A 22,431-nucleotide genomic window follows, 5' to 3' on the forward strand; every position below is an offset into this window, starting at 1 on the left:
TGGCAGAGAGTCAGATATATATATCACGGTAGAGGCCACGCAGAGGGGACTCTCTTCTTCTTCCTTCTCCTTCCTGGACACCATTTTTATTCTTACTGTAACCCTTGCCTAAATATACTACTCTGAGCCATAAAATCTGACTTGAGCGTCGGAGGGCCTCTGCCGGGGCACACCCGGTAGGCCCCTGACCATTCTTTCTTATTTACAGGTCCTTTCACCAGGAAGAACATGGAGAGATCCACCAGGGAGCCCAGCAAGAAGGGACCCAGAAGAAAACCAGATCTATCATGGACCAGGAAGAGGAAAATATTTATCAAATGGCGCCGTCTGTGGGAAACGAAGGAGATCTTTTCATCACCAGAGTTTTCACTTTCAAAACCCACTGAGATCCACAATGGCAAACCACCAAGAAAATAACCTTAACGTCATTCCAAATAATCTGAGCTCTGCCCAAGAGGGGCAGCGGTTCTTATTTTCCAGTCCTACAACTCCAAACAACCAACCACCCATTCCTTTTAACCCCTCGCCGAGCTTGGCCGGGAATGTGCCCTCCACGAAAGAGATTTTACTATCTCAAAAGTTTTCAGATCCACCCATTGAGATCCACATAAGATTTTATTACGGCTGATTTTTTCTTTGAAGTCTGGTGAATATTTTCTGTAAAAAAAAAAAAAAAAAAAGAGGGTGAGGAATATATGTATTGTTGAAATTCTGAGGTCCGCTGTATATATAAAAAAAATAAATAAATAAATAAATAAAAAAAAGAGAAGAAGAAGGTGAGAGAAAGAGAAGAGGAGTCCGTGAGAAAAAAGGAGGTCGGAGCCGTGTTTAGCAAGACAGAAAGGAACTCAGCAAATCCGACGACCACAGCGATAGATTGCTCGTTGAGGTTGGATCCATGTTCGAAACTAGATTCGTGGTCGAGGTTGGAGTCGCATTTCAGGACAGATGGAAAGCATCGGGGCGACAGGGAGACAATACAAAAAAGAAAGCTTACACGAAAAAGAAAGCTGGAGATTTACAGTAACCCAGCTGAAAAGAAAGACCCAGCTGGTGTAAGAATATCTTGACAGTCTCTTAATCTTCATTTTCCTACCCTCGTTGTTTATTTTAACATTTATTAAATATTATTACTACTAACTTTTTCTTTGAGATCTGATGAGGTGAAACTTCAGATCGAAGTGCTTGCCTGTAAGTATAAATTTTAATTTTTTCTGTAAAAAGAAGAAAGAATGCATAATATACATATTTGTTGAGATTGTGAGGTCGGCCGAGTATATATTATAAGGGTTAGATGGGCAAGTTGGCTGTAAGATTCCAAGTTATCAAAAAAAAATAATAATAATAATAATAATAAATAAATAAATAAATAAAAATAATATATATATATATGTAGAAATAGCAGGAGTGGAAAGAGCTCGAGCTGCCAAAGACGCACCGACCTGAGGAGGAAGTTGCTGGTCTGGTCAAGCTCCAACAAGTGAGGTCGTCGTGACACCGAACTGGACCAGATATGAAGGCATGATGGAGCTGACACCACGTATGCAAAGGAAGAAACCACAACCTTCAAGAATTAAAGCAGACACCACCACCAGATGATCAACTTTTGAGTGGGAAGGCTCCAGTAGATCAAACTCAACAGGTCGGAAGAAGAAGTCGGTCTCGCATTTTGAGTCGGATGGCCAGACTGTCCTCAAGATAAGTGGAGGTCGGAGGGAATGATGTTGTTGATGTTGGCCAGCTTGAAGACATGCAATTTTCAAACTTGAATTTAGCGGAGTACGATGGCCTGACTGAGCAGGTCGGCCAAGTCGACAACGTGGAATTCCTCAAATCCAAGATCAATTTGTTCATGGGTTGGAGTCCGTTGCTCCCAAGGGCGTATTGTTTCATTGGAATTGACAGAATCGAATCTGTGTGGCTCTGTTTCACCTCAGATTTCCAGGCTTGTATGGTGACGTCACTCCCTTGCGTTTTTATGGCTTGTCTTTGTCAGGGAATGCCTTCTCTTGATGATCACCAGCTCCTATCGATCCATCAATCGAACTGGGTGGCCACTTCTTTGGGAGTCCGTGGTGCTTGTCTGTTGGGTCAAATGGGGCGTATCTCTCTGCAGGAGGAGGCTTGTTAATTGGTGGCTTGTATTGGGTAAGAGAGTGAGTAGTGAGTAACACCACTGCAAGAAACAACACCAGCAAGTATTTAGGAGGCAGTTTAATGCTCTCGGGAACTAAACAGAGAAAGGAAAAGGAGATGAGGAAGGTGAACGCGTGAATGGGCTAGAGCCTATAACAGCAGGACAAGTGTCCTCTCTATTGGCTTTTTTGTATGCCAATAATACATATACATTTATATCAATGCAAGAAGAATCGCACCGGCTGAAAAAGATATGCTAGTTGATGAAGATGGTGAGTTTAAGGCAGAAGTGAATTCGAGTAGCTATGGAAAGCGCCCAAGGAGATCTGATCGGCGTAAGCAACAGGTCTCTTATAAGGAAAATTTGAGTGACGATGAAGACTTCATGACCCATTCAAAGAAAACCAAGGGGACGGGATCATCCTGTGCCAATGACGAAAAGTGCAGAAATGGATTGAAGAACAATTTATTTAAAAAAGATAATCATTCTGGTGTAGCTTATGAGAAAGATTTGAATGAGGAGAACCAGAAGAAAGGTCCAGAGAGTTTTGCAAATGAATTAAAGGACAGCAAGGATGAAAAGAGAAAAGAAAAAGCAGAAGAAAATGGGTATTCGGGCTTAGTTCGGCACTGGTGGGCCTTCGTTTGTTGCCATCAGAGCTGACATGGATGCTTTTCCCATTCAGGTTCCTATCTCCTCTTCTCGTAGTTCTATGTAGGCATGTGTCTACATATGCATTCATCTCATGCCATGTCATGTGCATGATAATATAACATATCGACATGCATGTCAAAAAAAAAAAAAAAAAAAAAAAAAAAAACTCTTTTTTATAAATTAACCGATTCTTTTTACCATTAGTATTCGAAATAGGTAAGATAGAATTTAAATTTCAAGATTGCCTTTGGTTATTGGTAATTATTTTATAAATTGATTAAACGGCATGCTTCGCATGTAAATAGTAAGACTAAGTTCAAAATATACCTCTATGAGTTCAGATATCTTGATAACTGCCTATGTTCTATAGATTGAAAAATCCTGGAGAAAATTTACACATGCAAAAGTATTGTTCGCTGCATCTCTAAAATTGCATGAGTTAATACCTGCATGCATCTGAAAAATGAAACCAAGTGACATGTGCGACATATTATTAATTGATGAATATTATTGAATTAACAACAAGCATTCTCGTTATATACGCCCTGGGCAAGCTTTTATTTTGCAGAAAAATCCTAAATCTCGCCAGAAGACCTCCTTGAGACATAGAGACCTCCTGGAGGTAGAAGACCGGGATCCCCAAGATCTCCCGGATACAAGACCGGGATCCCCAAGATCTCCCGGATACAAGACCGGGATCCCCAAGATCTTCCGGATTCAAGACCGGGATCCCCAAGATCTCCCGGATACGAGACCGGGATCCCCAAGGTCTCCCGGATACAAGAAAAGAAGACCTCAATGAGGTCTCACCAAGAGAAGACCTCAATAAGGTCTTGACAAAAGAAGACCTCACTGAGGTCATAGCAAAAGCAGACCTCAACGAGGTCTTGACAAAAGAAGACCTCACTGAGGTCCTAGCAAAAGAAGACCTCAATGAGGTCTCACCAAGAGAAGACCTCAACGAGGTCTTGCCAAAAGAAGACCTCACTGAGGTCCTAGCAAAAGAAGACCTCACTGAGGTCTCACCAAGAGAAGACCTCAATGAGGTCTTGACAAAAGAAGACCTCACTGAGGTCATAGCAAAAGAAGACCTCAACAAGGTCTTGACAAAAGAAGACCTCAACAAGGTCTTGACAAAAGAAGACCTCACTGAGGTCCTAGTAAAAGAAGACCTCACTGAGGTCCTAGCAAAAGAAGACCTCACTGAGGTCCTAGCAAAAGAAGACCTCAACAAGGTCTTGACAAAAGAAGACCTCACTGAGGTCCTAGTAAAAGAAGACCTCACTGAGGTCATAGCAAAAGCAGACCTCAACGAGGTCTTGACAAAAGAAGACCTCACTGAGGTCCTAGCAAAAGAAGACCTCAATGAGGTCTCACCAAGAGAAGACCTCAACGAGGTCTTGCCAAAAGAAGACCTCACTGAGGTCCTAGCAAAAGAAGACCTCACTGAGGTCTCACCAAGAGAAGACCTCAATGAGGTCTTGACAAAAGAAGACCTCACTGAGGTCATAGCAAAAGAAGACCTCAACAAGATCTTGACAAAAGAAGACCTCAACAAGGTCTTGACAAAAGAAGACCTCACTGAGGTCCTAGTAAAAGAAGACCTCACTGAGGTCCTAGCAAAAGAAGACCTCACTGAGGTCCTAGCAAAAGAAGACCTCAACAAGGTCTTGACAAAAGAAGACCTCACTGAGGTCCTAGTAAAAGAAGACCTCACTGAGGTCATAGCAAAAGCATACCTCAACGAGGTCTTGACAAAAGAAGACCTCACTGAGGTCCTAGCAAAAGAAGACCTCAATGAGGTCTCACCAAGAGAAGACCTCAACAAGGTCTTGCCAAAAGAAGACCTCACTGAGGTCCTAGCAAAAGAAGACCTCACTGAGGTCTCACCAAGAGAAGACCTCAATGAGGTCTTGACAAAAGAAGACCTCACTGAGGTCATAGCAAAAGAAGACCTCAACAAGGTCTTGACAAAAGAAGACCTCAACAAGGTCTTGACAAAAGAAGACCTCACTGAGGTCCTAGTAAAAGAAGACTGCTTTTGCTATGACCTCAGTGAGGTCTCACCAAGAGAAGACCTCAACGAGGTATTGCCAAAAGAAGACCTCACTGAGGTCCTAGCAAAAGAAGACCTCAATGAGGTCTCACCAAGAGAAGACCTCAACGAGGTCTTGCCAAAAGAAGACCTCACTGAGGTCCTAGCAAAAGAAGACCTCACTGAGGTCTCACCAAGAGAAGACCTCAATGAGGTCTTGACAAAAGAAGACCTCACTGAGGTCATAGCAAAAGAAGACCTCAACAAGGTCTTGACAAAAGAAGACCTCAACAAGGTCTTGACAAAAGAAGACCTCACTGAGGTCCTAGTAAAAGAAGACCTCAACAAGGTCTTGACAAAAGAAGACCTCACTGAGGTTCTAGTAAAAGAAGACCTCACTGAGGTCCTAGCAAAAGAAGACCTCACTGAGGTCCTAGCAAAAGAAGACCTCAACAAGGTCTTGACAAAAGAAGACCTCACTGAGGTCCTAGTAAAAGAAGACCTCACTGAGGTCATAGCAAAAGCAGACCTCAACGAGGTCTTGACAAAAGAAGACCTCACTGAGGTCCTAGCAAAAGAAGACCTCAATGAGGTCTCACCAAGAGAAGACCTCAACGAGGTCTTGCCAAAAGAAGACCTCACTGAGGTCCTAGCAAAAGAAGACCTCACTGAGGTCTCACCAAGAGAAGACCTCAATGAGGTCTTGACAAAAGAAGACCTCACTGAGGTCATAGCAAAAGAAGACCTCAACAAGGTCTTGACAAAAGAAGACCTCAACAAGGTCTTGACAAAAGAAGACCTCACTGAGGTCCTAGTAAAAGAAGACCTCACTGAGGTCCTAGCAAAAGAAGACCTCACTGAGGTCCTAGCAAAAGAAGACCTCAACAAGGTCTTGACAAAAGAAGACCTCACTGAGGTCCTAGTAAAAGAAGACCTCACTGAGGTCATAGCAAAAGCAGACCTCAACGAGGTCTTGACAAAAGAAGACCTCACTGAGGTCCTAGCAAAAGAAGACCTCAATGAGGTCTCACCAAGAGAAGACCTCAACAAGGTCTTGCCAAAAGAAGACCTCACTGAGGTCCTAGCAAAAGAAGACCTCACTGAGGTCTCACCAAGAGAAGACCTCAATGAGGTCTTGACAAAAGAAGACCTCACTGAGGTCATAGCAAAAGAAGACCTCAACAAGGTCTTGACAAAAGAAGACCTCAACAAGGTCTTGACAAAAGAAGACCTCACTGAGGTCCTAGTAAAAGAAGACCTCACTGAGGTCCTAGCAAAAGAAGACCTCACTGAGGTCCTAGCAAAAGAAGACCTCAACAAGGTCTTGACAAAAGAAGACCTCACTGAGGTCCTAGTAAAAGAAGACCTCACTGAGGTCATAGCAAAAGCAGACCTCAACGAGGTCTTGACAAAAGAAGACCTCACTGAGGTCCTAGCAAAAGAAGACCTCAATGAGGTCTCACCAAGAGAAGACCTCAACGAGGTCTTGCCAAAAGAAGACCTCACTGAGGTCCTAGCAAAAGAAGACCTCACTGAGGTCTCACCAAGAGAAGACCTCAATGAGGTCTTGACAAAAGAAGACCTCACTGAGGTCCTAGTAAAAGAAGACCTCACTGAGGTCCTAGCAAAAGAAGACCTCACTGAGGTCCTGGCAAAAGAAGTCCTCACTGAGGTCCTAGCAAAAGAAGACCTCAACAAGGTCTTGACAAAAGAAGACCTCACTGAGGTCCTGACAAGAGAAGACCTCAATGAGGTCTTGACAAAGGAAGACCTCAATAAGGTCTTGACAAAAGAAGACCTCAATAAGGTCTTGACAAAAGAAGACCTCACTGAGGTCCTAGCAAAGGAAGACCTCAATAAGGTCTTGACAAGGAAGACCTCAATAAGGTCTTGACAAAGGAAGACCTCAATAAGGTCTTGACAAGAGAAGACCTCAATAAGGTCTTGACAAGAGAAGACCTCAATAAGGTCTTGACAAGAGAAGACCTCAATAAGGTCTTGACAAAGAAGACCTCAATAAGGTCTTGACAAAGAAGACCTCAATAAGGTCTTGACAAAAGAAGACCTCACTGAGGTCCTAGCAAAGGAAGACCTCAATAAGGTCTTGACAAGGAAGACCTCAATAAGGTCTTGACAAGAGAAGACCTCAATAAGGTCTTGACAAGGAAGACCTCAATAAGGTCTTGACAAGAGAAGACCTCAATGAGGTCTTGACAAGGAAGACCTCAATGAGGTCTTGACAAGAGAAGACCTCAATGAGGTGAGGTCATAGCAAAAGAAGACCTCAATGAGGCAGAAGACCTCAAAAAAGGCAGAAGACCTCAATGAGGCAGAAGACCTCACTGAGGCAGAAGACCTCCAAGAGGCAGAAGACCTCAAAGAGGCAGAAGACCTCAAAAGAGGCAGAAGACCTCAATGGGGCAGAAGACCTCAAAGAGGCAGAAGACCTCAAAAGAGGCAGAAGACCTCAATGGGGCAGAAGACCTCACTGAGGCAGAAGACCTCACTGAGGCAGAAGACCTCCAAGAGGCAGAAGACCTCAAAGAGGCAGAAGACCTCAAAAGAGGCAGAAGACCTCAATGGGGCAGAAGACCTCGATGGGGTAGAAGACCTCACTGAGGCAGAAGACCTCAAAAGAGGCAGAAGACCTCAAAGAGGCAGAAGACCTCAAAAGAGGCAGAAGACCTCAAAAGAGGCAGAAGACCTCAAAGAGGCAGAAGACCTCAAAGAGGCAGAAGACCTCAATGAGGCAGAAGACCTCAATGGAGGCAGAAGACCTCACTGAGGCAGAAAACCTCACTGAGGCAGAAGACCTCAATGAGGCATAAGACCTCACTGAGGTAGAAGACCGGCAAAGATCTCAAAGATCTCCCGGAGCAAAAATAGCCAGAATCCCCAAGATCATTCGGTGCAACAAGCAAAAACAACTCATAAAGAACATAGTTCTGATCTCACATAAAAGATTGGGGCACGGGACCATAAATGAAAAAGCTAAATTCCGACCTCCCAAAGGAGCTCAAGTCATCAGATAGAGAGACTTTAATCTCACACAACAGCCAAAAATACCAAAGCATCATGCCGATCTCAAGAAAACGAGCGCAGTACTGGTAAACCCGATAAGACAGACTGAATTAAGGCAAGGCGATTCCTAAGCAAACTGCATACCAAAATACAGAAGAAATAACAGAGAACCGAGGGCAATCATAAGAGGCACCGACCTCGAGAATTGACCGCTCACACCAAACCAACTCAGCTGACCTAGAGAAAGGTCCGAGCAACAAAGAGCCCGCAAAACGCTCGAAAGAAGACAGCCCATAAAAACTCAGGGGCAAAAAACATACACAAAAGTCCAACGCTCAGGCAAAAATAATAAAAAGGCAAGAAATGGATACTTTCGACAGGAGCAGTTCTCAGACCACACGGTCATGAAAAGTGTTTAAAGATTTATCCCCTCACCAGTCATGGAATAACTGCTGAGGAGATAAAGGGGCAATTGATGATCGCTGGATTTCTTCACTCCGGTATAAAGGCCAGGCCCATGAAAACAGTCCATGATCCGAAGGCTTCAATACTCCCCTCGAGAGCCAGGTCCAGCCCGCTCAGTCACAGGGCCGGAATCCGCCTAGACTCCTCAATCAAACCGGCCCAAACCTCTCGGCCCAGTAATCAGGCCCTCACCAGGCTCAACTTCAGCCCTACCATTCAACCCAGCCCGGAAAGGGGAAAATGACCAAGATGCCCCGCTGGTAGGTCCTTCCGCATGCGTATCAGAGGAGAATCATACGTATCAGAAGAGAATTAATGGCCGTTACGCATGGAGCAGGCGCCTGACACATCCGTACATACGGAGCTAGGCGACAGAAGACAGCTAGCATTGTGGCAGAGAGTCAGATATATATATCACGGTAGAGGCCACGCAGAGGGGACTCTCTTCTTCTTCCTTCTCCTTCCTGGACACCATTTTTATTCTTACTGTAACCCTTGCCTAAATATACTACTCTGAGCCATAAAATCTGACTTGAGCGTCGGAGGGCCTCTGCCGGGGCACACCCGGTAGGCCCCTGACCATTCTTTCTTATTTACAGGTCCTTTCACCAGGAAGAACATGGAGAGATCCACCAGGGAGCCCAGCAAGAAGGGACCCAGAAGAAAACCAGATCTATCATGGACCAGGAAGAGGAAAATATTTATCAAATATTTTATCAAATTAGCTCGAAATTGAAAAGAAACTGCATAAGAAATATTTAAAATTATAAAATGACATTACTATTTAATTAGATTTGTATGATATTTTTAAATTATTTATAATTTATTAAAAATAAATAAATTAATTAATTAATATAAATATTTAAAATCATAAAAAGTAAGTTTAATTTTTATTAAGCTGTTTTCGTATAATTGTACATATTTAATTACAATATAATATTAGTTTTATAATTTATTACGGAATGTGATATATAACTTTGCTACAGAACCTAAAATCTTAGAAATTGCTTTTGCGCTTTCATCTTCTGCTACCACTTTCTGAATTTGAAGTTTGAAAGGAACAACGTTAGACATGCTACATAATCTTGTTCCATAATACGTAGGAGATACCAAGCTACTGGCAGTTCAAGCCATGCTTGTCCTGTGATTACCCATATGAACAACACTGCAAAAGTTATATTTCTTGTCAATTTCACGATGGCTATCAAATTACTGGCTGAACAGATTCATGTTCATATATGATCAACTTTGACATCCCTGAGGTTTAATTTCCAATTTAAGAACATTTGCACTAGATTTTGGAGCTAGAAATGACAAAAATTTTGCAAAAACATGCAGCTGCCATATATTCTCCAAAGGCATCATATTGGCCTTCTAGCTTCTTCAATATTCTTAGTCCTAAATGGGTAAATGTTTATCAAAGTGGTCAACAAAAGTCACCTTGTCTGCTCACCAAATCAATGAGATAACTATGAAACCTTTTGGATTTCTAAGATTCAATCTTATCCTAAGCAAATCCAAACTCAGCCCAAATAAAATACAATCAAATCACTCTTTTCATTCATTTTTATTTATTATTTTCTAAGTTTGTAAAAACTTTAAACGATAAATAAAATTGAAATGCTTTAAATTCTTAATTACCAGAAGAAACTCAAATTCTCCATTTAGATTTTTCCTTGGAGAAGGAAGGCTGTAATACATGCACCCATCAAAGTAATTTAATATGGTAATAAGTAGAGAGCCACAAATTAAGCTCGACTCAAGCTGTTGAAAAGTAAACTTAATGAATCTAGACATATGAATAGTCTCGTATGAACGAGCATATATATGATTTTTCAAATAATTATTTGATGTTTTAAGAATGGAAAAATATTTTTTAAAAAATAATTCACTTTAGAATATATGATTTAATTTATATTAAAATAGTAGACTGTAATATCACATCATTTTCTAAATTTTAAATTCTATCGGAAAAGTTGAAATGGAATCAATAAATTATTTTAATACAAATTGAATGATAGATACTAAAGTTAAAAGGAGTGAAACCATATGATTTTTTTTTATATTTTTTTATTAGTAATTATATTTTACTTGTCTATTAAATTTTTTAATGATGTTTGAAAATTATAATTATTTGCTAAGAGTGCAATAATACGAAATACTATTTTGATATAAATTTTAATATAAAAATGAGTGAAATCACATAATATTTTTTTATATTTTTCTCTTAATAGTTATGATGTGTGTATGATGAATATTATATACACATACTTAAAACATTATACTTCGGTAGAATGAAGTTATCAATAATATTATTGTTTGGAAAAAGTAAAAAAAATATTATGTAGTTTCGCTTATCTCACTTTAAGGCACATAATTCAATTTGTATTAAAATAGTTTATGTGGTATCGTATTGTTAATAAATATCAGTAATTTTTTAATACCGTCAAAATATATTGAAGTGATAAATAAAAAATAATTATTAATTAAAAAAGAAAGTATAAAAAAGTATAATATAGTTTCACTCATTTTAATTTAAGATTTATGATTTAACTTGTGTTAAATTAGTATATCATAATATGATTTTTATATCAATATTTCTAATCGCGTCTAAAAATTACTGTTATTTATTAACGTCACGATACTACATGTATTATGTCACGATACTACGTGTACTACTTTAACATAAATTAAATTATAGACTCTAAAATGAAAAATCAATAAAATTATATATTTTTTTATATTTTTTTATTATTTTAAGTATTTTTAATATACTTATTTTATTTATTATTACTTTAATTTTTAGTTAAGTGCTATTAATTATTAAATTCTCTTACATATGCTCGAATATATATACTCATATGCTCAAATGTATATATTCATTTAGTAAATAAATAACATATTATTCAAAATTATACTAAGTCCATAATAAGGCATTGAATATTAGTATGGAAGAAAGGCTTACTTTTCCAAAGACTTTTTCTTTTTTAAAATAAAAAAAAAAAATTCAAGCAAGGCTAGTGATAAGCTTGCTGGGATAATTGCCCATAAATTTACTTTTCCAATGTGCTTATCAAGCTTGTTGGGACATGCAAGGAGTTGCTTCTTAATTTACTTTTCCAATGTGTGCTCAGCAATAATGAATTATGTTGAAATTGCTCAAATTGATAATTTTGATCATGTCATCATACAATATATTGAATAATATTTCACATTTAAAGTAACAATAACATTTCCTTTAGTGAGCTAATATTCATGATCATGATCATGAAATTCTATTCCTATATATTATTCTAATATATATCACATTCCGTAAATGTTGTGAAAATTGTCAAATTCAATTCAACATATAAAGGAAAAACATAGGTCTCGGAGAAAAATATAGATTCAAAACCCATTAAGATATTTCTAAACAGACCGATCTAATATTGCACCTTCCACCAGATAAGAGTCTAATCTGATGACGTAATGGGAGATAAGAGAGCAGGTTCAACTATCTCGCAGTCCTATCAGCATGTGCGCTGGAAAAATTAAATGGCCGCCTGGCAGATATGGATACGCTGGTACGTCTATACGTACAAATCTGAGTAACAGGGACAGGTGAAATTATAACAAAACCGCGATTATGCATCACTATAAGATAAGAAAAAAAGGAATATAAAAGGGAGATGTGATCTTTCCAAACTAAATTTACACTCATATTATTGAATTTTATTTTCTGAATCTCAGAACTTCAAGATTTATATAGATCGAATTCACATTAATTTCATATATTAACTCCACTAATAATTTTTGTTAGAGTTAATGAAAGAATTTCTCATGGGAAAATTAGAGCACATATGTGAACAATGCGTCTTAATTAAGTAGATATATATGTATTCTCTTTGGGCTTTCCTTTTCTGCTATGATGATCAAATGTAATTGCAATTAAAGAAAAAAATAATTTCAAAATTTCCATAAATTAATATATGAGAGAAAATGAAACAATCAATCTCTAATTTCTACAATTATCAACCTTAATTAAGTAGCTATCTCATTTGCTCTATGAGCAATATCTTATATTATTTACAAAATTAATCTAATCTTGCCCTAGCTTAAAGAGCATGACAATACATCATTATCTTCCTTCTGTTGTTGCGCAGATGTTAGCCGCCCAACTAGTATGTCCAAGGCTTCCTTCATCCACCAATGCCTACAAGCATCCTTAGCTTCTTCCACAGACATCTGTATCAACCAGTTTCACATCTAAATTAGGACACACACCTTTATAATTTATTAAACAAAATCAAAATTAAAGAATCATGTTAGAGCTACTTACCCAAATTCTTTGACGGACATGTTTCTCAGGCCAGAGATCAAGTTGCTCGGTGACTAGCAAAGGAAACATATAGCCTTCATAAAATGTGCCATATCTCTTGCTTAAGAAGTTCCATTTGCCGAGTTCGTCCTGCCATATTCAGTTATTGTTCATCATATTAGCCTCATTAAAAAGACTTTGTCCAAAAAGCAATGTCTACCTACAAGTACTATAAATGATAATACAACAAATGGAAACCTACCTCAACATGACCAAGGACTCCAGCCTCTTCAAGTGACTCCCTAGAAGCTGCTTCTTCCACGGATTCATCAAGTTCCCAACCACCCTGATAAAATGAGAATGCATAATTAATAATCTATATATGAAAACAAAATATTTCTGGTATTTAAGAGAAATTTTTATTATATATATACCTTGGGGAACATCATTCCTTGACCCTTTTGCGAAGTGATGACAAGAACCTCCAGTTCATCACCAATGGAGCCGTCGCTTCCATTCTTGAATCTATATGGAATGCATCTGCAATCAATTTGAAGAGTCCAAGAATAATAAATAATGGATTCCCAGTTTTTCAATAAAGTTAAAAATGTTGTATTCCAATCAAAGACAAAACAACAAAGTTGAGAAGTAAAGATTCGAAATTTGAGAAAGAGACAGGAAAAACACTGGGCCCTTAATCCAGAACATTACAAATGGGGGCCACCCATAAAATTCTTCCATATACACAAAAATGCTGCATTCTTGAATTAATCTTACTAAAGATCAGGCAAATCAAGAAATTTAAATAAAAGATTACTCACCCGACAACTTGACGGCGGCCCTGGTTATCATATCTCTGAAACTCCCTTCCTGAACGAGACACCATGCAAGCCATATCTTCCAAAGTCTTAAATACGTAAAAGAAACGAATGAATCAAATTAAGTTGCTCGTGAGGAGTAGCTTTAAATCTTGTTCTACTTCAATTGTCTTGGATCACGAAACTACAGTGAAACTCGCTTACGAAAATTAAGGTTTGGTTCTTATACAGTTGAATGAAAATAACAATAATAAAGGGAAAATTAATTAAGTGCAGAAATATGAGGTGAAAGAGATTGAAGTTGAAGGAACAGGCAGAAGAGAGGGCTGGGCACACAGAGGAAACAAAAGCTTTAAATAGAGAAGAAGAAAGACAGAAACTTTAACTAACACCGTGGATGCTTTCAACTATCCATCCATCCATCATGCGGTATTATTATAATAATAATAGAAAAAAAGAGTATTGTCAAATGGACGCGTCTAAACGTGAGTTTCTGTGTCGTTTCCTCTAGAGGCAAAGAAATTAATTCCTAGTAGCAAAGCTGGTGCTGCTTGTGTTCAATGAGATACAAGTCCACACGGGTCGACATGAAAATGGTAAAGGAAGTTGACTTTTGAAGGACAAGCTCACGTGTGAGAGTATGGTCTTTGTTTCAGCGTAGGTCTCGCAGAATTATAAGATTACAACAAGGGGATCATCGCCTCGCGCATACTACTTGCGACTATGCTGCTTTTAAGACAATTTTTTTTTTTTTTCTTTACATGGTTTGATTTATTTGTCTTACGTTATTAAACGCGTTGGGTTTGGATGCAATGAATGTATGCTATAATTTGATCCTCAATCAAGGTCCTTCCTTCTAAGTAATTGATAACGGTTCAGTGAATATTTTTGTTATCATTGATTTTAGGAATTTTAAAAAATTTCAGTAACTTCATTTTTTTTTTTCCTTGTGAATTTAAAGAATCTAAGGTTATTTGGGTGTTTCATGAAAAGGGGGAGGGAACTGAAATTATTTAAATAAAATAATTAATTTTTAAATATTTGTTTGTACTCAAAAGTTTCTAGCACTTGAATATATTAAAAATTATTCAACATTTAATATTGAAAATCAAAACTTTCCCCATTTTTAACTAGTGGACAATGATGATAATTGATTTGAAATATAAAACAATTAATTATACAAGTCAATATAGAACTAGTTTAAATAAAAACATGTGACATGTTTTTTCTTTTTAAATTCAATCCTCAAATCAATAATTCATTCCCATAGAAATAGAAAATTATAAATATTTTGGAATAGAAGTAATTGAAGAACCTTAATAATTAACAATAATTAAGATTTTACTATTGGAAGAAAAATTTTTTTTTAAAAAAAAAAACATGTGTCGCCTTCAAAGGAAGACTCTGAACTCTGAAGTAATGGGGTTTGAATCGGTCGGACGATGAGATCAGACTTACATGGGAGTGGGAAAAACGTGCTTGTGTTGTCTCCGCCCGCTTCAAGAGAATTTATTCTCTCTTTATTGTTTCTTTATTCAAATATTTATTAATTATATATTTTTATATAGTTCTTGTGTAAATCTTCAACTTTTCTTCCACGTGTTGTTTGTTTTTGCTTTTTTTTTTTTTTAAATGTTATTATCATTGTCTTTACCTTTGTTTGAAATTATTTAAGGAACGCATGAGGTGAATTTTGATGGCATGAATTTCTTATTATAATGTAAATCTCTACCTTTTCTAGAATTTCCCCATTATGCAAAATCAATAATAAAGAATATCGGTAATATATAAAGGTAAAGTGAGTTGTATATTGTCTAGTTTAGCAAGTGATGTCATGGAAAGGGAAAAATCTGAATCAGCAAGCAAGTCATATATACTCCAGATAAAGCTAGGGTAGCTGATGAGTCATTTTTTTAGCAGTCATGGAAATTAAATTAGAAAATGTTGCCGCTATTTGAGGCTGAGAATTGTGCTGTATAAATAGTCAAAACAGCTGAATTTATCGCAGTAATTTCAGTGGGCTTAATTAGCCTTTTTCTTTGCTGCCGGAAAGAACATTCCTGAATGTTGAGTTTTGCCGGCGTAAAGGGTCATCAGCAAGTTCAGTTCTGTTGATTACTAACATCTAAAGCATCACGTAGTGATCTTGTTTCATTGGATGTATGATTGGGGAATATTATGAATATTTGTCAGAGTGATAAATATCAATAATAATTAACACAAATAATTATTTTTTGGCTTATAATATAAGAAAAAGCATGGAAACTAATTATTTTGGATTAATCCCAACCCACAGTTTTGTTTGAAAGGTCTATCATTTTTCTTTTTATTCTTATATGACCATATCAACTTTTTATAATAAATGAAAATTTTTTATATATCGATGACCGCCGGCCTTCCTTTACCTGAGCGAGACCAAATTCAAAAAGAAAGCAATAGTCCAAAACCCATCAAACTCTCTTTAAGCAAGATCGACCCTGTATTTTAAGTTTTGATCCGGACGCGCGGGGTAGGCCAGATCCACCCTGAGCCCGGGTCCAATAAAAAAAAGTTCAGCCCAGTGAAGTGAGGTGGAAAAGAATAGTAGGCTCAAACATCTCGCAACCCTACCCGCATGCGCGTTGGAGAGAATTAAAGGGTCGCCTGACATGGAAAGAGATGGGGCTCCCTTCTTCTTCCTTCTCCCTTCTTCTTCCTTCTCCTTCTTGGACTCCATTTTTATTTTCTCTCTGCAACTCTTATCTAAATATGCTACTCTAATTCATAAAATCTGATTTAAACGTCGGAGGGTCTCCATCGGGCGTCCCCGGTAGACCCCTAACCGTTTTTTCTTATTTTGCAGATCTTTTCATCAAATAGAATATTGAGAGACCCATTTGATAGACCCATATGATGGACCAAAAAGAAAATCAGATCTATCATGGAGCAGGGAGAAAAAGATTTATCATATAAAATATAAATTAATTTATACATCCAATTAATAAAAAATTAAAATTTTATATAATACGTAGATTCTATTATATTTTAAATAAAAATTTCTTTTAATTTTAAATTATATATTAAAATTATATTAAACAGATATATACCCAAATTCGTAAAAAAATTTTCCGGATATAGTGGTTACACAACCCCGTCTAAAGTTCAATTAGAGCAATGATTGGTCAGGTGAATTCGTAAGTTTGGGCCACGTACTACTTGCAAGATATGCTATTAAGCCTAGCAAGTTGTGGGCTTCTGTAACAGTTAGGCATCTCCCAACCCTAAATTTATGTAACACTAATAATATAAAATCCCAGTTGGATTCCTTAACCCTAAAGTTCTAAATTTTCTTAAGTTGGCAAAGTTACCCTCAAAATAATTATAATATCTTTGTTATTTTATAAAAAAATAGAGTAATTAATAAAAATAATATTCATTTATTACTTTTTTTTCTAATAAGCCATAATGCTAATTTGTATTAGCTATAATGATTTTATAAGCTTTGTTGTCCAATAGATTATAATTTTAATTTAACTTTTTAATAATTTAAATTTAAATAGTTCTAAGAGTATAAATATATTTATTCTAAAACTTTAAATTAAAACAAAAATTATTTATTAATTTATTTTAATTAAGTTTAACTTTAGTTGTTTATTAAACTTTTTCAGTATCCATTATAATCTTACTTTATATTATTATTTTTATATTATTAATTTTATGAAAGAAAAAAAAAAAGATGATCACTTATAGTTTTAGACAAAAATTCCTACAAGAGGAAGCATGACAATATTCAAATTTCTCCGTAATATTATATTTAATTAATGATAATATTAAAAACCAATATTTATGATGATATTAATTAGAAAACCACCTTAATTTAATATATAAAAGTGAGTAGAAATTTAAACGAACACTTCAGCTAAAATTTCTCTTCCTGTAATATTTAAGAGTAAATTAATTAAAAATTTTAATACTAAATTCAAAATGTAAAATTATTGAGGAACTTGTGATTATTACCATACACGAAAAGAGGATTACTTTTTATTGTCATTCAAAATAGTAAAAATTTAAAAACTATAGAAGTTTTATATATATATTTTAAATCAGTAGAAAAATATTTTTTTATCGATATATTTTTACACAAGTCAATTATAGAAAGAAAATCAAAATTATTGATATGTACGAGTTGAGAAAAACATTATTCGCGTTTGATTCATTATAGACAAAAGGAATAAGAAAATTAGTTTTTTTTATAAAAAAAATTAAATAAAATTCACTTACTTATATTTTAAGCCTATGCTAAATTAAATTTTATTGCACAATAATATTTATATTATTCTTTCTATATAAAATTTTAAATATATCCTGATCCGATTCAATTAACTTTCTTTTCAGTCTCTAGTTTGAACTAGAGATAATTTTTTCATTCTAAGGAGTCAATTCTCTTCTCTTACCTGCCATCAACTTCCTTACCCCTTTCGGGCTTCTTCCCCGTCTAAAGTTGTGGATTTCCCTCTCCCTCCTGGATGGTATATATATATATATATATGTAATTTTTTGTTAGCTTGTGACTTTTGTAATGGTCCTCATATTCAATAGAGGGTAGGTTGGTATGTATTTATGAATTTGGTCCAGTTGGTTTATGTTTTCTTTCTTTTATCATTTTCTCTTTTATTTTCTAGTGATGCATAACAGATGTCCTACGCTAGTATATCCCGTCATTGTCACGTGAAACCATACGTATAGATGTACTGTGCCATTTTCTATCGTCAGACGGTCATTTAATTCCTTCCGGTGCCATGTAGACACAATCCCGAATATATAAGGGTCTGTTGCCCCACCAACCCATCAAATCAGTTGAGCTGGATCTCCCTATGATTAATCCAGTCTTTTTCTTTGAATTTTTATCATGTTTTTATTTTTAATTCAATCTATCGATAGAAACAGAAAAAAGTGATACTGATCGGTGGAATAATTAAATTTATTGTGAATTTCTCTTTGAATTAAATTTTTAAAATTCCAAATTTATTGAGTTTTAATGAGCTTTTATATTGCATTTTAGCCTTTGATTTTATTTTTTAAGCTCTCATGTACAAGGCTTGGCATGCTTTTATCAACAAATAATATCCATCTATTGGCATATATATATATATATATACATATCATGAGTCTGACACTTGACACTTCATATGCTTAATTATATTGGATACCTTCCCGAAGTAGCACTTGCATACGTACGTTAATTTGATTTAGGACTTAATTCTCAATTTTTTTTAAAAAAAAAGAAAAACTAATACTAATATTTTAATGATTATAAAAATCTTTGAAATAATTGTATTAAAAAGCCATAATATAGCCGCCTACCCGGCTAACAGGTTAACCGTTTAACCTACCAACTACCTCATAATAAGCATCTGGACGTTAGTGTAATGAACAAAAACCACGTGGCCAACGAAAACACACAAAACGTGATGATTATGGTAACGGTCATTGTCGTAGTTATTGGCAAATGGCAATGAGCATTAGCGTGCTCAACCCAACATCGAATTTGAAGCCCTCGCATGAAATGACAGTTGACTCGTTCATGCTTTTATTCTACTTGGAACTTTCTAGATTTGAAATTTATTTTTCTTTCTGCGTCTTACAATCATTTACGATTTATATAAATTTTATACTCCCAACGTCCCATCATTTCTATTTATTTTATTTTTTATATATCTTAAAAATTATAATTTTTTTATTAATTTTTATTTATATTTATTTTAAATATATTAAATTTTATTAAATATTAAAAAAATTTTAAAAAAAATTTAAAAATAAAATGAAATTATAATAGTAGATTTATATATTATTATAGTGTAAAAAATTATAATAATTTTAAAATAATTTAAAAAAATTGATAAAAATTATATGACAGAAAGGGTATTCTGATTTTGTTTTATAATTTTTTTTAACTTTTTTATATAAATTAAAAAATTATAATTATTTTAATTAAATAAAAGTTTTCAATTATATTTATTTTTAATATTTACTCTATATTCCTTCTTTTTTTTTTTTATCATTCTAAGAGTGTTTTTATTTTTAAATGAATTTCCTTTTAGAATTCAATATTTCATTATTTTTTATTGACCTTCAATAAGAGTATTTTTTAAATATTAATTACAGTCCATTTATTTATATAGATATTTTAATATTTCTCGATATATATTTTTATTAAAACTTAGTATATTTATTGCTTTCCTTTAATTCATATATAAAAAATTTTAAACGACAATTAAAAAAAAGTATAAAATAAAAATATTCTGAATACCTGGAAGGCTCCGAAAGATCGATTTCAGACATCGATTTCTAAAAATACCTCGAAGGCTTGCCACAGAAAAATAAAATTAAAAAGTTAAAGAAGTTAAAAATACCCTCGAAAATGGCGGATGGCTTACCATCAGGAATATCTCCCTCAAGCTATCCCTAAGATTATCTAGAAAGCTCGTGTTGAACATCGCATGTTGCTTAGTGGAATGGGCGAAGTGGCTGATGAGGGCTAGGAAACAGGGATCTGAGGCATCTGGAGTTTCCTCAAGCATATTCTCGCAGAGCATCTTGGTTGCCGAAGCCAGTAAAGACTCACGAGTCACCTCGGCAGCATTCAAAAACTCGTTGTTTGGAGCCGATTATAGCTGCTCCACGAATTTCCTCCTCTTATTAGCGGAGGGAGGCTGTCCCGTTTGGCAGCCCTACCTTCAATAGTAGGCTCTGAAGTCCGGGTCCGCTTGTTGCCTGCCCCTCCAATCACTACGGCCCCTACAACTTGGAGAGTCGGGACGTCCAAAGGGGCAACTCCAGTGCCCTCCTCTAAACTACCCTCGGCAGACTCACTGAGTGCAATGGGCTCCTTGGAAGCTAGTTTAGGAGCAGCTGGAGTCTTGGCCAGAGCTGGCGCTTTGGTAGGAACAGACATCCCCTAGGCTGCAAACTGAGAACCACCTCTTGCAGGCACTAGCGCTAAAGTAAGGGTAGTTGAATAGTTCGCAGCTACTAGGTCTATTGCTTGAAAGAAATCCCAGGTCATGTCAGCCATCGTCTTATTAGCCTTAAAAGGTGCTAAGGTCGTCCTCATGCTCTCCCGAGACAGGAAAAAGTGCTTCGGGAGCTTGATATTATCCATAAGAACAGCAAAAGCTGAAAAAGAGATGTCAATTTAGTTAGAACTCAAAATAACAAAAAGAAAATCCAACAAGGAGGAAAAACAGAAAAATAATAATATCAGCTTTCCGGCAGTTCCAAAGATTGGACATGAACATGTACTTCTCAACTTCATACTTCTTTCTTACAGAGATCAGTCGAAGAAGACAGATTTGGTCCAACAGGGTCAACCTGGGGAAGTCATTGCAATCCTGAGGAACTTCCCCCAAGAAAGATCAACATTCCAGTTGATCTCTAAGCTCCCTTTCATCTCGACAACCATAAAAGCCTCAGCTCATGCTTTTATTGAGTCCTTATACCTGGTGAAGTTGGATAACCCTACCCGAAAATCAAAGTAGTAGAACCCGTAGTTAGATCGGACAAGGCAGAAGAAGGTGGGGAACAAAGCAGACGAAGAAGGCAAAATCCCAATATAGACAAACACACTCAAAACAACACATAAACAGAATGGAATTGGAAGACAACATACGGGGAGTCACTCTGAAGTGATGGAAGACCTCGTTAAAGAAAGAGGTAAAAGGAAAGGTCAGCTCGAAATCCTGCTGCTTGACAAAGAAGACCAAGCAGCACCCTTGCTGGGCATCTATTAAGCCCGCAGGAGGTGGATTGGGAAGAATAATCCTTTCATTAGGAAGGGGAGTTCTAATCCCATAAATCATTGTATTAGCGTAGTCGCGAGAGAAGAAATCTGAAAGGGAAGAAAGGGTAATGGAGGACACCAGACCCACAATATCAAAAATTTTAATTGAAGCCATGAGAAGAGTAAGACGCATCTCAAACTGAGAAAACATAGATTACAGAGAAGAAGGAGAGCTAGATAGCAGAGACAGCACAAGAGGAAGAATCGTGTGTGAAAGCAAAAGTGCAAATTTGAAATGGGTAAAAGCAAGCAGAAGACGTTTTGACAAAAGCACTCCTAGAGCCGCGCAATCATAATTAGAGTTTCAAGATTTACTCATTTATTAATCATGAAATAATTAGCGAGCGGATAAAGGGGCATTTGATGACTATTGGGTCTTGGATACCCAAAAACAACTAAACCCATGTAGGGAGGCTAGACCGTAGCCTCGTCAAAGTCTGCTACGCGGGTCCATCCACTAGCAATAGCCCTGATCTCGTGCAAATAGGCCGAATAGAACAAGATTTCGGCCCGTTGTAGGCAGATCCAACTCAACTGACTTGATGGGTTAGTGGGGCAACAAACCCTTACACATCCAGAATCATGTCCACATAGCGCTGGAGAAAAATTAAATGGTCGTTTGAAGATGGAAAGGGTATATTACATCCATACGTACGACTTCATATGATAATGACAGAATGTACCAGTGTAGAACAGTAGTTATACGTCACTAAAAGATAAAAAGGAAAAGGATAAATGAAATAAGGATAAGTCAATCAGACAAAGTTCCCAAATACACACTTAATGCTGGACTTTACGAATCTTACGACATGAAATTCAAAATTTTTTTAAAATACAATCTGTAACGACCCGGAAACCGATACCCCTCTGTAACGGCCCGAACCGCCACCGGCGCTAGGATCCAGATCAGCTTAAGGCCGCCGGGACCCGTAGCAAGCCAACATACATACTATTACCTGGTAAAATCCCATGCATGAACAAAAACTTTAACATAAAACCTGTAAAACTGAACATACACCAAGCTTGATCCGTATGCTAAAACATAACTGTGAACATAAACTTTCCCATGCTAGAGCCCTCGTCAAATGCTCTAGCTGGGTCAACATTACATACAACAAGCCTGGTTCTCAACTCAACATAAAAACATTACATAACCATGCATCAACAGGGATTAACCAGTCTATA

At 36.4% G+C, this 22,431-nt stretch overlaps 1 protein-coding gene across 1 annotated transcript; it reads right to left on the bottom strand.

The window, feature by feature from the left end:
* Window positions 1–12,257: 12,257 nt before the first annotated feature.
* LOC110602557 (nudix hydrolase 17, mitochondrial) lies at window positions 12,258–13,800 on the bottom strand. Its single transcript, XM_021740106.2, has 5 exons — window positions 13,431–13,800; window positions 13,044–13,149; window positions 12,872–12,955; window positions 12,631–12,759; window positions 12,258–12,536 (listed from the first exon to the last, which is right to left on the bottom strand). The coding sequence occupies exons 1-5, from the start codon at window positions 13,502–13,504 to the stop codon at window positions 12,402–12,404; spliced, it is 528 nt and encodes a 175-aa protein (XP_021595798.1). The 5' UTR covers window positions 13,505–13,800; the 3' UTR covers window positions 12,258–12,401.
* Window positions 13,801–22,431: the final 8,631 nt, after the last annotated feature.

The sequence above is a fragment of the Manihot esculenta genome, chromosome 15 (genome assembly GCF_001659605.2).
Source record: "Manihot esculenta cultivar AM560-2 chromosome 15, M.esculenta_v8, whole genome shotgun sequence".
Lineage (NCBI taxonomy): Eukaryota > Viridiplantae > Streptophyta > Magnoliopsida > Malpighiales > Euphorbiaceae > Manihot > Manihot esculenta.

Coding starts and splice junctions, on each gene's coding strand:
- LOC110602557 (XM_021740106.2), bottom strand. CDS start 13,504: ATGGCTTGCATGGTGTCTCGTTCAGGAAGGGAGTTTCAGAGATATGAT. Junction 12,760..12,871: donor GAGTCCTTGGTCATGTTGAG/GTAGGTTTCCAT, acceptor TGAATATGGCAG/GACGAACTCGGCAAATGGAA. Junction 12,537..12,630: donor ATGTCCGTCAAAGAATTTGG/GTAAGTAGCTCT, acceptor TGGTTGATACAG/ATGTCTGTGGAAGAAGCTAA.